This window comes from Brachypodium distachyon, chromosome 3 (assembly GCF_000005505.3).
Source record: "Brachypodium distachyon strain Bd21 chromosome 3, Brachypodium_distachyon_v3.0, whole genome shotgun sequence".
Classification (NCBI taxonomy): domain Eukaryota; kingdom Viridiplantae; phylum Streptophyta; class Magnoliopsida; order Poales; family Poaceae; genus Brachypodium; species Brachypodium distachyon.
The window spans coordinates 53,129,171-53,144,142 of NC_016133.3; the positions used below are offsets into that span (position 1 = coordinate 53,129,171).

The 14,972-nt window shown below is 44.2% G+C and overlaps 2 protein-coding genes across 2 annotated transcripts; one reads left to right on the forward strand and one right to left on the reverse strand.

Annotated features, from left to right (window-relative positions):
- Positions 1-423: 423 nt before the first annotated feature.
- LOC100840926 lies at positions 424-8,651 on the reverse strand. The gene is made up of 4 exons (XM_003570120.4): positions 7,975-8,651; positions 6,320-6,540; positions 5,513-6,199; positions 424-2,380 (listed from the first exon to the last, which is right to left on the reverse strand). The coding sequence occupies exons 1-4, from the start codon at positions 8,184-8,186 to the stop codon at positions 1,050-1,052; spliced, it is 2,451 nt and encodes an 816-aa protein (XP_003570168.1). The 5' UTR covers positions 8,187-8,651; the 3' UTR covers positions 424-1,049.
- Positions 8,652-11,556: 2,905 nt separating this feature from the next.
- On the forward strand, positions 11,557-13,933 carry LOC100835337 (cell division cycle 20.2, cofactor of APC complex). The gene is made up of 5 exons (XM_010237547.3): positions 11,557-11,984; positions 12,087-12,353; positions 12,453-12,722; positions 12,840-13,430; positions 13,522-13,933. Exons 1-5 carry the CDS (start codon positions 11,847-11,849, stop codon positions 13,666-13,668), a joined length of 1,413 nt encoding a protein of 470 aa, XP_010235849.1. The 5' UTR covers positions 11,557-11,846; the 3' UTR covers positions 13,669-13,933.
- Positions 13,934-14,972: the final 1,039 nt, after the last annotated feature.

Consider the following 14,972-nt stretch of genomic DNA (forward strand, 5'->3'; position numbering starts at 1 on the left):
TTTTTTAAAAAGAACATGCATTGTTGTCGGCTTTATAAATTAAGACGTAAACGAGCGCACACAGCCTTTCTCTGTCCCGAAGCCTGCTTCCGTCGATGTTCTGTTGGTCTTGCATGTTCCTCGTACGTCCGGACTACAGATGCACAGAGGGCGTATCAAGATGTTGCCCTGCTCAGGAGGCGGTGCCTAGACATGCCATATCTTGTCAGGACAGAGAAATTCCAAAACTCCCGTCCCATCCAACGTGCCAATGCACATGCCAGTTTAAGAGAGCAAGAAGAGCATCATGGGAAGTATATCGAAACGGCACCTGTTGAGGGTAGATAATGGGCAAGATATTATAGCCCAGAACATCTACACCAGTGTGAAGATGAAGTCACATGATAGTCGACGTCATCATTTGAACATAGTAATCACAGAAACTTCACAAAGAAAACCACACTGTTGACATCATCTGGTGTAATTGTTCTCTGGTAGTATATTACATCGATTTGCTACACATTCTTCTGAACTTACACAGTTACACTTGATGAACCGATTAATCCTCCACAACAAAATAACAGGTAGATTTGATCAGATTACAATTGAGGAATTATACATGACATCAGGAAACCTATGGCCTATTGACTATTAGATGATGCATAAATTTATATAGATAGACATCCTAAAATGCGTAGGTTAGTACTTTACAGGAGACAGCAATGCCAAAAGCGGTGGTCACTACCACTAGTCACCCTTCCAAGGATGCCCCGCTTGGTGGAGTCGCTGGCTCGACTGCTGTGCGAGAACCAAGAAGTACTCGTGTTGAGAGCCTAATTGATCTCAACCTCCAGTTAACAGTATATAAGTGCCATTGCTCTTTACATGTTGTCACTACTCACCAATGTTGATGAGTGCAGCTGTTACGTGTTATCATGAAACAACCATGTCAATCGTCCTCCTCACTGGTGTATTCCAAATGACTGAATAACTTGTCTCTTCAGTTAACATAAATGTACATGAAACTTGAGGACACCAGTACCAAACATATTTTGCATTGCAGTTGATGCCTATGATGGATCTTGTACTGCATGACTATCCATTCTAACACGGTGAGTAACAGTCAGAAGTGGCCTGCCAACTGCTTCCAGTATCCTAGTGAACACAACCTTTGCAGGGACACATGTTACTAGGGGAATTGTTCCCTCTGCTTTGATCAAGCCACCAAAAATGCTGCTGCGGCTATGCTGACCACCACCTCTGTTTTGCCTTCTTCCAGTAGAAATGGAAGAGATGGTTCTGACCTTTTGGCTTGATAAGCTTGCTTTCTTAGATGGTTTCTTCTGAGACTTGGACACCGATGCTCTCCTAGGATTTGACACGATTTTCTTATTAACCTTAACCTGGTGATTTGATGTTGAGTATTTTCTGACTACTGGTTTCATCTCCCAGTCTGGATATGCAAGCCCGCCTTCATTGTCACCATCCAATGATGCTCCTGAAGGATTAGAACGGGGAACTCTTTGCATGGCAGTCCTCCTGCCTGTACGCCAAGCAGGCGGAGTTCCTGTACTCTCTTCCATACTAATATCACCACCAGAAACCAGGTGATCAGTGGTACCGTCTTCAAGTATTTCAATTTGGATGGGGTGCCCAACAATTGCTTTGCCATCCAGTCTGCTCATCAAGGAAACAAGAGGAACATGCTCTCCATGGTAGCTGGCTTGGACCTTCAAGTCAACATCAAACAACATTGGGCCCAAGCCACCAAGGCGTGAACTGTAATTTCTTTGGTAAAATGAAGGTCTGTCCCAGTATGCATTCCGATCAACACGAAATATCTGACCTGCATCACAGTTAACAGGAGAAATCTTGGAAGAATCATTTTCGTAGTCATCATAATAAATGTAGCTCCGGCTAAGATCCCTAGTAGCCTTCAAGGAGGACGGGTACGTTCTACTATGATACAAGTTAACCTCTGTACGGCTCGTGTCCTCAAATAAATCTGTTTCATCAGAATCATAGTTGGACTCCTCTTTGATTTGGTGCCTAAGCAATTGCTGATTGGATGTTTGCACACTCTCTTTTCTATGATTTATACCATTTGTCTTGTACACAGATCCTTTTGTGAGACCATTGGGTTTGTCCAAACAAGAATTTCCATCTGTCATAGGCATTGATCTCTTCACTGCACCACGGTTATTACGTTTACCTTTCATATGCCACTGAGAGACACCATGCTCAGAATAACCATCCTCTTCTTCTGATTCATTCAATTGATGTGAATACGTAGAATAGTTCGCCTCATCACCATTATTATCCGCATGTCCAAACTTGTCAGAAGCCCGAAGGAAATAAGGATCACGGGGACGTAACTCTGGAGGCAGAATCATATTAGCACCTGCTCATTAAACCATCACAACAAAGGTTGATCAAACAAGGGGAAGAGAACTTTATATATTCCAAAAAAACAGAACATAAAATTTAAAGTACAGTAAAAGAATCTGAACCTCAGTAATGAAGGCTTAGCTAGAGTAAAACAGATATCAAAACAAAAGCATGTTTTATTCATTTTTTGAATAATTATCTAATTTTTTCTGGCCATCTCCTTGTTGAACCAGGTGATGCCCAGATTCCATGTTTGGCGGGGTTCATCTAACATAACTAGCTTAACTATGGTAACTGCTTGTTGTCATACGAGCCAAGAAGGGAAAGCAGCACCGAAGCTAAAAAGATGCATGCAACACTAATCAGCCATTAGTAAAACATATGCATTTGTGTATTTTAGCTATACCTTACTCATCAAGAGCGAGCCAAGAGCCATTAGTAAAAAGAAGTACAAATAATTATGCGCATAGGAACTTTATAAAGAAATAACAAAGATAATTATTCCATACTATGTTACTCCCTCCGATCCTAAATTGTTGTCGAAATATTACATGTATCTAGACGCTTTTTAAGAATAGATACATTCATATTTGGGCAAATTTGAGTCAAGAATTTAGGATCAGAGGGAGTAAGCACTAGCAGGAGGTGCCTCAAATGTTATTCTCAATTGCTTAGGTTCCAACTTTTCTTGCAATTTCATTTAACAAAGAAACCTATAATATCTGGATGTTTTTACAGATTCTTAGATGCACTCTTTTTTTTATCTCAATCACCTCAAAATGCATAGTACTAACTACTAAGTCTAAAATTACAATTCACGTGTGCAAATTCAGTAAAAAAAACTACTGAAATTTGAAGTACAAGTTATTTATGGAGTAGAGTGTCGATGGCGTTGGTTTGGTGTTAATCCAAACAGAATCGCTAATGCAAAATCATCTCAAACCTTAAGTTTCAGTCAATCATCTCACCCATATTATTTGTTGCGATTAGGAGGACCATGATATGAGGATAAACGAGTTATGGAAATTGACTAAAACATAAAAGAATTTCAGCTGCGTGTGCAATAGGCACTCCCTAATCCAAAACGGCGAGGCACTTTCTACTTTAAAATGGTACAGCAATGTGCCATTTTAACCCTGAGCTTGCAGCAAGGTCTAACTAAAACCCACCTCTTAATCCCTTACATTTGAAACCTAACCTTTATAATCCAGCCATTTGACTAAAAGAAGTTTTGAGGCTGGATTTGCTGATGTGGCAGGAGTCAGCATGGCTGCCAAGTGTGCAAATCTCAGTCCTAGCCCATGCATGCCTCCATTTTACCTGCCTAGGTATAATAAAGCAGGTCTCTTAAGTTTTTTTAAAAAAACTTTGCAATTACAACAGCTGCAGAACCATCCCGGCCTGGTCCGTTTCTTTTCCACTATGTACTGAGAGATAATGGCATAATGCTCTGTCCAAATGAACTAAATGGTTGCCGATTTGATATAAAAAACAGAAAGACAAAACCTTTGTCTCTGGATCTGTCTGAATCCTCAGTGTGCTGAAATGATTCCTTTTTCCAAATTTTCAGAAGAGGGCTAGGTTCGAGGCTGTATCGGACAAGATGATCTGGTTGTGATCCACAAAGATCACCCGAAATCGTTGCGGTTTTCGGTCTCGATTAACCAGGTTAGAGGGGTTAGAGTTATGACAGGGATTAGGAAGTGGGGATTTGAGTTGGACAGTGCCTACAAGCTCAAGTTTTAGAATTTAAATGGACATTACTCTAAAAAGAAAGTATACATATCTCCTAAAGAGTATTTCACTCCCTTCTTTTAAGAGAAAGTATATGCCATTTTCCTAACCAAATTCTGTAACTTTCCTAATTAAGTTTGTCCTGAGGCACACACACATTCTTTTCGTTTAGTTCTCTCGTCTCGTCTCATCTTCACCCGCACAACCCCACAAATGCGAGTCTGCTTCTTCCCCAACCCTCTTCTCCAGTCAATATATGAAAAACAATCAATCTGCTTTGCGCCCATGTTCACACCCAATTCATCACCTGTACATCAGATATCGATGTCGGCCATTTCCAATCAACTCCTGGTGATGTTGGTCTTGTTTTGCGACTTAGATCCTTATCTCTTTTCTTGGGAAGAATTTTGCCTCCCCCTCTAGTGTGATTCTAGCTCGTGTATTGAGGATGGGCGCCGATGCACCTTGAGGACAATTTAATTAGAGTTTCAGTGGCAGCGACCCGGCGGATCGGTGATGCCATGGATGGGGCAGGTAACAGGCGGAGCAGCAGTGAGCACTTACTACAACACAGACGGCAGTTCTCGAATGATGCGGTGGCACTGGGAGGGATACTGTAGAATCACTGTAGCTGTGACTAACAGCGATACCAGTCCTAGGATTGAGTCACTCCTCGGCTGAAATTGCTTCTTGATCCTAAGATTTCAAATTTCAAAATTGGCATACTATATAGATATAGACAAAGCTTGGTTACACCAGATGACTTGTCCTTGCAACTTTGAAATCTAGAGTGCTATTAGATTAGTCGTGTTCGTGTTCCGTCCTACATCCCTCCATCTAATGGCTTATATTCAAATAAGGTCATGCCTTCTAAACATGCTTGTCTCGTGAAATCACATTGTACCATCCAATGGCACTGCATTATTGTCGATCTGCCCCTTCTAATTTGAGTAATTGATCATGAGTCATGACAATTAGACAACCTCTACATTCGTAAATAGATGACATTTGAACATAGGCACAGCTCCAACATGTCTTCCTCGCACATAATCATGTGCACCTGAGCTGGAAGCCTGGGATGTCCATATAAAAAGAAACACCTCCTTTAACGAATGATTGAAGTACCCAAGGGGATATATAGGTAGGTTGGCCACTTGGTATTTAGGTAGGTCAAAAGCAAAATTGTGAAATGTCACTCTTGGGTCTGACATTATTTAATTTTGAAATGTGTTTTGCAGGTGGGATTTGACACTAGGTCGATTATGCTATACTCTAATGTGTTTGATGACAGTATCGTGAGTCGCCAAGGGATGAAAAACTACATGCTAGCATTTTTGGTAATGGGAATTCACAGACCTTCCTACTGCGAAACAATGAAAGGAGGAACATTAAGAAAGGGGTACATACGTACTTTGCAAAAGCTCGGCATCATCTTCTGTCTCACTTTCTGAGCATTCCCTCTCTGAAGACTCGGATATGTGCTTCTCAACAAAGTCTGAAGATGTATGCTCCTCAGAAGAACAATTTGGATGCTGGAGATAACTTTCCGTCTCAAAATCGGTTCCTGTAGAAGCTATTTGTGCAGAAGGTAGATCACTAAGACTATGAGTTTCACCAGAATCACTAGGCAGGTATGTGTATCTACTTCTTTTAGCCCGGTAGGTGGCAGGTGATGGATCCTTATCTGCCCCAATTAAGATGGCCCCATAATCATCATTGTGCCGTGAGTGCTGCGGTAATTTTGTACTACTCTGCAGAACTTGAACAAGTGGCCGGCGCCTGACACCTTTTTCAATAGATTCATCAAAATCGCTTCCATCCGACCTGTTCTTTTTCACAACTGTATATTTCTCCTTGCTCTCTGAACTGGCCCCTCCCTGAATATGTCTCGCATTGGATAAGTCGCCGAGGTGATTACTGGTAAGATTCTCAGTAGTTCCCTGAGAAAGAGACCCTGAAAAGTTTTTCTTTGAACCAGCATGCAGAAAATACTGGTCGGCTTCTTTTTTTGTATCAGGGAGAGCAGATACATCTTTCCTTTTCCTCTTTTTGCTCTTGTAGCGAGTACTTCCAAGGTCTTTGCGATGTTTTGTGCAGGCTGCATTTGATATAGGCAGAGCTGAGCTACAATATATATTGGCCTTGAAGTTCATGCAGACCATTTAAGTAACTAACAGCATGAAAATGTTACTCAACTCTGCTATCTAGGAGGACTTACCAGAAAAGTAGGCAGGTCTGAAACCTTGAGTCTGATGCTTAGACGCAAGCAGTTTCCTCTCTAATTCAAGAGCGTGAAGGATAGCATCTTCCCTCCGTGCATATTTCTCTCTTTTCTTTGCAAGAGTACCTTGAGTAGCCTCTGCCCTTTCAATACAGGCATCAAACTCCCCACACCGAAAAGCTTTAACACGCTTTGATTTCTCAAGGTTGTACCAGTCACTATGAAGAAAAAAAGACTAAAGTTAATATGTAAGGAAGAATGTGTCAGAAACATCAAACGATTGGAAAATCAAATTACATGACGTCATTCCATATTCTGAGAAAATAACAGATAATACAACTATATTGCTCCACTATTAATCCATCCAGAACATGATTTTATAGAAATAGAATTGTGAATGAACTCAAACGTAATAAATATTTAGCTGCTATTCCAGAATATTATCAAAACAGCTAGCAGAAAATTTCCAATAAATATGCTTAGCAGTACCTGAAAAATATTAAACATTATGATTTCACTTGACTAGAAGATTGGAAAGTTTGTGAAATCCTCCCTCTAGCCCACATAAATCGAATTTTCTAGCACAGCCAACATCTGTTTTCTACTCCTATAATGCAAACACATAAAATAAAATCCTGCAGAACAAACCGAACATAGAAACAATTCATATTGTTTACTCAATTTTTTATTCAATTCAGAAGGGGAAGAAATAATTCATATTGCTTATTCTATCTTTTTTATTCAATACAACCTTTGTAAATCAGATGATTTTTGCTATATAGGAGTATACAACTACAGGATGCAATGAAAACAGTTGTGCACATTTCTGACAAAAAGGAACACAAGTACAAGTTTTCACATATAACATTCAATAACACATTCTATGAAGTTCCGGCCTGATGCTGCCCCACTTGCTGACCCTCCTCTCTTGGCGTGATGGTGGGTAAGTCCAGGACGGTCTTGATGTTGCGGTCGTTCTCCAAGGTGCTTGGCAGCGGGTGTGAAGCGGTTGATGGGATCCTGTGCGCAGCCTCTTCGTCATCTTGGCTTGAAGCTGTGCAGGGCTTCTGTGGTGGCTGTGTTTGTGGTTGGCAGCGTTCCCTCACCTCTCCCAGGCAGGCATTGGATCTGCTGGCATGGGCAGGGCTCATTCCAACTTTGCATTCCTGTGCAGTTCTAGGTCATGGCTAGCTAGGGTTGTTGGTGTGGGTGGTCTTGGATCTGCTTGCATGGGTAGAGCTTAATTCTCCCAATCCTTTGCCTGATGCGGTTCTAGGTCCAGGTCACTAGGTTGTTTTTCTTTTTGTTGCTTGCCATGTTCATTATACTGTTGTTATCGATGATATCTTAGCATTTCTCTTCTTAATGAAAATGACATGGCTTGGTGTGTTCGAGAAAGACAAAACACATCCTATGAACAGGAACTCTAGATTCCTCTCAAAATGCATACATAAAACAAATAAATTAGTACTGAGCTTCGCATGGAAAATCAGACGCCCTAGTACATCCCCATTGTCTCTTCCATCCCAGTTCCAGAAAAGAAATAGCTCAGCGTCACAAATGCATCAGAAACAACGGCCAATTGAACTTAACAATTAGTGTGCTTCAGGACTAAACCCAAAGGGCAAACAGGGGAATGGAAGGAAACTCACACGCTGGCGTCCTCGCGGCCGAGAAGCTTGACCGGCGTGCCGGACCTTGGAGACATGATCTGTGACGGTGGTAGCTCGTCTTGCCCCAGGATCCTGCCCGGCCACCACGACCCGTTCCTCCGCCGCACCCAAACGATGGTCCCCGGCGAGGTGTCCCCGACGCTGCAGCAGCCCTCCTCCCCGTCTCCTCCTCCCTCCGAGCCTCCCCCCATCCCGCCCCGCCGCCTCCTACCGCCAAGGCAAACCCTAACGGCTAACCGTGTCTCCTCAACCCGCTTCTAGAAGCTTCCCTCGCCCTCGAGATCTGCCTTCCATTCAAATCAAGGAGGGCGCCGGCATCTGGGAGACTCCCTCCCCAGCGCCTCCTCCTCAGGCTGCTAGTTCCGGCGAGATCGCGCAGCCCTCGCCCTCGCTCCGCCTCCGGCAGCTTCTAGAAGCTTCTCCCGCGAGACTCCTAGAGCCTCCTCGTCGTCGTCCTCCTCCTCCCCCTCCTCCCCCTCCTCCTCCTCTGCTCCTTCCCCACACCCTCCGCTGGGTAGGGGCTCCGGCGGTGTGCTGGCGGGCTCGCTGCCGGCACGGCGAACGGTTCCGCCGCGCCTCCGGAATATGTTTTCTTCCTCCTACTTGTACGAGAGGGAGAAAAAAATAAAGTGAGAAATAGAAAGACGTTCTTTTTCCTTTTCTTTTGGGGCGGTTTTGTTCTTGGCTGGTGTGGTCCGCGTGCGGGGGAGGAAGGAGAAATTGCAGAAGGGAGAAGAGACCGGCAACCGACGGACCGACCGGTTAGCATGGACCGAACCCAGGAGCGGCGCGGGCGGTAGCAATGACATAGCGCGCTGCTTCGCCGGCGCTTGACGAGGAGTCCATGCGCCGGGTTGACGAGGGAGGCGCCTCCGCCTACGTTTTTCCGGGTTTCCAGGTCGATCGGTACACGTACGCGAATACCGGTACAACCAGAAGTTGGTGTACATGACTCACACACTCGTAGCTATACGCTTGTGAGACTGAACGGGCCAGTATTCTGGTTTCACTGAAGTCGCATGTGCATGTGAAAAATGAGACACGCCGAGTTTGATTTGAGGACGTTATGCAGTAATTTGTATGCACCTCAGCAAAAATATTACACTGCGACGTAACGAGAATAAATTTCACAAAATCACAGTTTTGGGGCCGTCGTCTCGCTGAGCAATGTTTGCCAATTTGTTCACATAACCACACAATTTTGTAACGTCTCTCAAAAACCCCAAAACATAGCTTCAATCCCGTTTGACAGAATTCCTTACAGGCAGGTCTTAGTTGTCAGGTGCCACCAAACCCGACCTGACCTGCCCGTTTGAAAAATATGTGCACTTCTCTCAAAAGGAAACGGGTCGGGTTGGTCGGTTTTATGTCGATGTTGCACCTAACAAGTGCGGCTCACCTACAAGGAATCCCCTAAAACGGGCTTAAACCTGTGTTACACAGACAAAAAATAGCTCGTGAGTTAACAAGGATGACATTCCCTGCGTAAGTTGTTGTTGGAATTTTATTACCCGAATGTGGCTCCTCAGGTAGCTGCACCTATGGGGTCTTTCTGGCGGAAAGCAATTTTGAAAGTAATCCCTCTCTTCAGAGGTATTAGCTGTTGTAAACCTAGAATGGGAGACACTATCCTTCTCTGGAATGACTTTTGGACAGAGGAAAACATTCAGGATAAGTTTGCATGCCTTTTCTCATTTCTGTTGAGAACCTTGGCTCCATTGGGGCTAGTTCTTACACTCCTATTTCGCCTAAGGCTTTAGTTGAAATGCAGGATTTGGAAGAGTTGATCATCAATGCTGATATCTAACAATTGAGAGCTAATGTCTGGTCTCCTACATGGGGTTCTTTCTTCAGAACCAGTAAATTCTATGCCTTTCACTTGGATTTGGAAATCCAAGATTACCCTGAAGATCAAGATTTTTGTTTGGCTTCTGCTGGGTGATAGGTTGAATACAAAGAATATGCTCTCTAGAAAAAACTAGAATATCGATTCAGATCTTATTTGTGTGCTTTGCAATTCAGATAGTAAAGAGACATTGGATCATTTGTTCCTTAATTGCTCATTTAGCACTAGGTGCTCGCGACACCTCAATATTCAGTGCCATGATAATGTTTCTTGTCTAGAAGCCCTTCCAGAAGTCAAACGTCAATTCAACAATCTTTTTTTTTTAAGTCTTCTCCCTAACTGTTTGGAATATTTGGAAGATTAGAAACAGCTTTTCTTTGAGTGTCAAAGGCTAGCTTTCAACTCTGACTGGAAAATTTTCCTTCAAAATTAATTCTGCTTGGCTTTAGGGTTTCTCAATCTCTTAAACCTTATTTTGCAGTTTTGATAGAACTTTTTTTAATAACAGGGGCATGTACCTGATTGTAAATATGTAAAATGTAACATACTTATTATTATTATTAATATACCATAATAAAGCTTCTTCTACTGTTTGTGTTAAAAAAAACTAGCTTGTGAGGAAGTACATAGACTTTACCGAGGTTGAATGTGCTAGCTCCGCCACTGTAAATAGGAAATATATAATTTCTAGCAAGACGACCAGCAGGCAAGTGGAGTTTGGAACCACCCTCGATTTTTCACTCGTAAAGAGCACTTTTCTTCCTCTATTATTTTAAAATGAAGGAGTTATGTTATTCATTCATAATGTTCATAAGGATACAAACACACTACAACGGTACCAATCTTTGTACAATACAAAATTCCTGACATTTTATGGATTGGAGAAAGTACCAAACATGGTGACCTGCCAATAACAGCTCAAAGCAAAGAGAGTAAAATATACCACTAGCCCATGAACTTGGTAAAACACGCCATGTGGCCATCACGTCGGCTTTGGCCAGGACCGCGGGCTGCTACTCGATTTTCTTAGGATTTTTTTTTTTAAATCACCATGCCCGAGCCGCCAGCGAGAGGCAAGTCGGCCGTGCCCAGACAGGGATCCTGGGGCCTGAGAACCATGTCGTTGCAGTAGCCGCCTCACTTAAGGTTGCTATCAAGTTCACAACGCTCAGTTTTGACGAGATGACGCCGGTGAAGTGGTCGCCGAAGCCAACGTGACGGCCACGTAGCGTGTTTAAGCCTCGCCGAACCGTTTTTGGACTAAAGTAACACGGTAGTTTCAGTTTAAGAGTTTAAGTGTGCGTCTTTGAGTTCGTGGACTAAAGTGTTCATTTTTACCGAGTTCATGGACCAGGTGTATTTTACTCAAGCAAAGACTGCTAGCTTTCTTATTAGACTCTCTACTCTCTTCTTTTAGTGCAATCGAAGTCCCTTTTTTAAAACCGAATTTTTTTAGATGTTTTTTTTACCCGAATTGAATCTCTACTCTCATGGCCTGAAGCCCAAAAGTCGAAGACGCGGAAGAGAATTGCAACTTTGCAAACAGAAGCGGCGTGACGGACCGTTAACGGTGGTGTGGCCAGGCCCGTAAAGCCCAGCAAAGAAGTACGGAGTACCAGGGTGCCACTTCCCACGCGGTAAGGCCCATAGAGACCCGCACCAAACCCTCGAACTCGCCTTCAACGGCTATATTTCTCTCTTCCCGTTGCGAGCTGGCGGCTGCTCTCCCCCCCCCCCCTCTCCCTACAAATACATCTCGCAATCAAATCTCAAAGCTCACAAGTCACAAAGCAATCTGTGTCTTTCTCTCTCTCTCTCCCTCCCTCTGCTCGCCGCCGCCGAATTTCTAGAGATCCCTCGCTGTTCCTCGTTTCATCAGATCATCTTGTTCGCGTGTTAATTTTTGTTCGATCGATCTTAATCCGCGTTTAATTCTTCGTCTTCTTTCGTGTTGCCCTTACTTTTTTGTTTGCTATCGTGTTCTGTACTTCTGTTTCTTCTAACCATGGATGCAGGATCCCGCTCGATCTCTTCCGAGAAGAGCCGCGCCGCCGTGCAGCGGCCGCCCCTCCAGGAGGCCGGATCCCGCCCCTACATGCCATCGCTGAGCACCTCCTCGCGCGACCCGTCGGCCAAGTGCTACGTGAGTTCTTACTTCTTAGCTCTTACACCATGTAGATGAGGTGTGTGCGTAGGCTGTTCGACGGAATGCCTGACGGGTGTTTCCCCCCTTCTCTGCTTGCAGGGAGACAGGTTCATCCCGAACAGGTCAGCGATGGACATGGACATGGCGCACTACCTGCTCACCGAGCCCAAGAAGGACAAGGAGAACATGGCGGCGTCCCCATCCAAGGAGGCGTACAGGAGGCTTCTCGCGGAGAAGCTGCTCAACAACCGGACACGGATCCTCGCCTTCAGGAACAAGCCGCCGGAGCCTGAGAACACCTTGGCTGCTGACACGGTTTCTTCTCACCAGGCCAAGCCGGCCAAGCAGAGGCGCTACATTCCCCAGGTATGCACATGCTTGTGGTTCTACTTATGCAAAGACGCTACCGATGGCAGATGCAGTAGCATTTGGTGGTGCTTGCTAATGTGGCTTAACTATGTGCAGTCTGCCGAGAGGACTCTGGACGCACCAGACCTCGTCGATGACTACTACCTCAACCTAATGGACTGGGGGAGCAGCAACGTACTGTCCATTGCGCTGGGCGACACGATGTACCTGTGGGATGCCTCGAGTGGATCCACATCTGAGCTTGTGACAGTCGACGAGGACAACGGACCCATCACCAGCGTCAGCTGGGCCCCTGATGGCCGGCATCTTGCCATTGGGCTTAACTCGTCTGACATCCAGCTCTGGGACACCAGCTCCAGTCGACTGGTTAGTGTACTGTCTACATCGAAAATTGTTTGTGTCCTGACTCCCGTCGAGCTTGATCAGAATGCTATTTTTTTTAGAAATAACAGAATGCTAAATTACTTTGTTCTTTCTATACAGTTGAGAACTCTGAAGGGTGTGCACGAGTCACGGGTTGGTTCACTGGCATGGAACAACAACATCCTGACGACTGGCGGCATGGACGGTAGGATCGTGAACAATGACGTAAGGATCAGGGACCATGCTGTGCAGACGTACCAGGGGCACAGCCAGGAGGTGTGTGGGCTCAAGTGGTCTGGGTCGGGGCAGCAACTGGCAAGCGGTGGCAACGACAACCTTCTGCACATTTGGGATGTGTCTATGGCGTCCTCCATGCCATCTGCAGGCCGCAACCAGTGGCTGCACAGGCTCGAGGACCACACGGCTGCTGTCAAAGCGCTCGCATGGTGCCCATTCCAGAGCAACTTGCTGGCAACTGGCGGTGGTGGTAGTGATCGGTGCATCAAGTTCTGGAACACACACACCGGTGCATGCCTGAACTCTGTTGATACCGGATCACAGGTGTGCGCTCTTCTTTGGAACAAGAATGAGAGGGAGCTGCTGAGTTCACACGGATTCACGCAGAACCAACTGACCCTGTGGAAGTACCCTTCGATGGTCAAGATGGCTGAACTCACTGGCCACACCTCCCGTGTCCTTTTCATGGCTCAGGTCAAAATTCTTCTCACCATCTTTTTACTGATACTATCGACTTGTTAATCTGTTCATTGCCTGATGGCATTCTCATGTTGTGAAACTGCAGAGTCCTGATGGTTGCACGGTGGCATCAGCTGCTGCAGATGAGACCCTCCGCTTCTGGAACGTGTTCGGCACTCCTGAAGTAGCCAAGCCTGCAGCCAAGGCTTCTTCCCACACTGGGATGTTCAACAGCTTCAACCATATCCGATAAGATGAACAGCGACATTCTCTTGAACTGGAAGTGATCCTCATGGGCAGCTCTGTTGTGTACAGAAATATAAATGTAGATGAGCTAAACGTACATGAGCTAAATGTAGATGTACAAACTGTGGATAAAGAATATACGGATGGAGCCGCCGCAATTCGGCTCCCGGGGACGTAGGCACACATCGCCGAACCTCGTTAACAAATGCCCCGTGTCTTTGTTGGTTGTGATTGCTCTCACTTTGTGCACCTCTGCTCCAAAATCTTTGCTAGCTTTCAGGTGACATGGACACTTCGATATATTGTGCTAGGCAGGGGAGCTGGAGGTTATATATGGGACATGGACACTCGATTTATGGAAGTGGCTTTCCTTGTCTTAGTGATCCTGTGCAATCATCAATGGATCCAGAGTTGTGGCACAAGTCTTGCAAGAGCCCCTTGAATCTTAACAATTTTCCAAATCTGGAAGGTTCAATTCTTCCGACTGCCCAGGATAAAATTGCTGATCTTGGCTGTACACATGTCATTTTGTTAGCATGTTGAGGACCGTTGTTTTTATTCAATTAATTAAATTATTTACCCTGCCTGAAATTATTATTGCTACTTTACCTATCTTTGCTACTGTACCTTTTCACATTTGCTACTTTTTTCATTAATGGCTCCACAAATTATTATTCTTTAATCTTACATTGTGCATATTGTGTTGTTGAATTTTGAGCCTGCAGACGTTCATCTTGAATGTGTGACATTTGTTTCAGGCGAGAGCCAAAATATTTGCAAATATCGCTTACACTCGTAGGAATATATTGCATTCTGTTTTTAACCATTTTTGCTGTGGTGGGTACTGGGAAGTGTAATTATTCCTCTTGTTACTACTTGTACCAACTGTTATTGTACTCGCTTGAGCTACAGAAGAGTTACAGCAAATCTTTCCATATCTACAGAAGTGGTTTCTAGGATTTGATTATTCACACACATTTATACCATGGAAGCATAATTAATAGTAGTTATAAACATACTTAATACTTTGTTGTTATCATGTATTTATTTCTAACATTCTTTTTTATTATCTGATTATGTAGTTTGTTTATCTTGCGTATCAGATGCGTATCGAAGTATGCTTATGTTACCCCCTTTTTGGTTATATTTTTAAGAAATAATAAAATGCCCCTTGGCAAGGATTGCTTAGCTATTCTTTCACTCTCCATTCCTTCCCACAATCCTGTTAAATGGGTCACAAATCTGTTTTTAAACCATGTTTGCTGTAGTGGGGACTGGGAAGTGGAATTATTCTCTTGTTACTACTTGTAG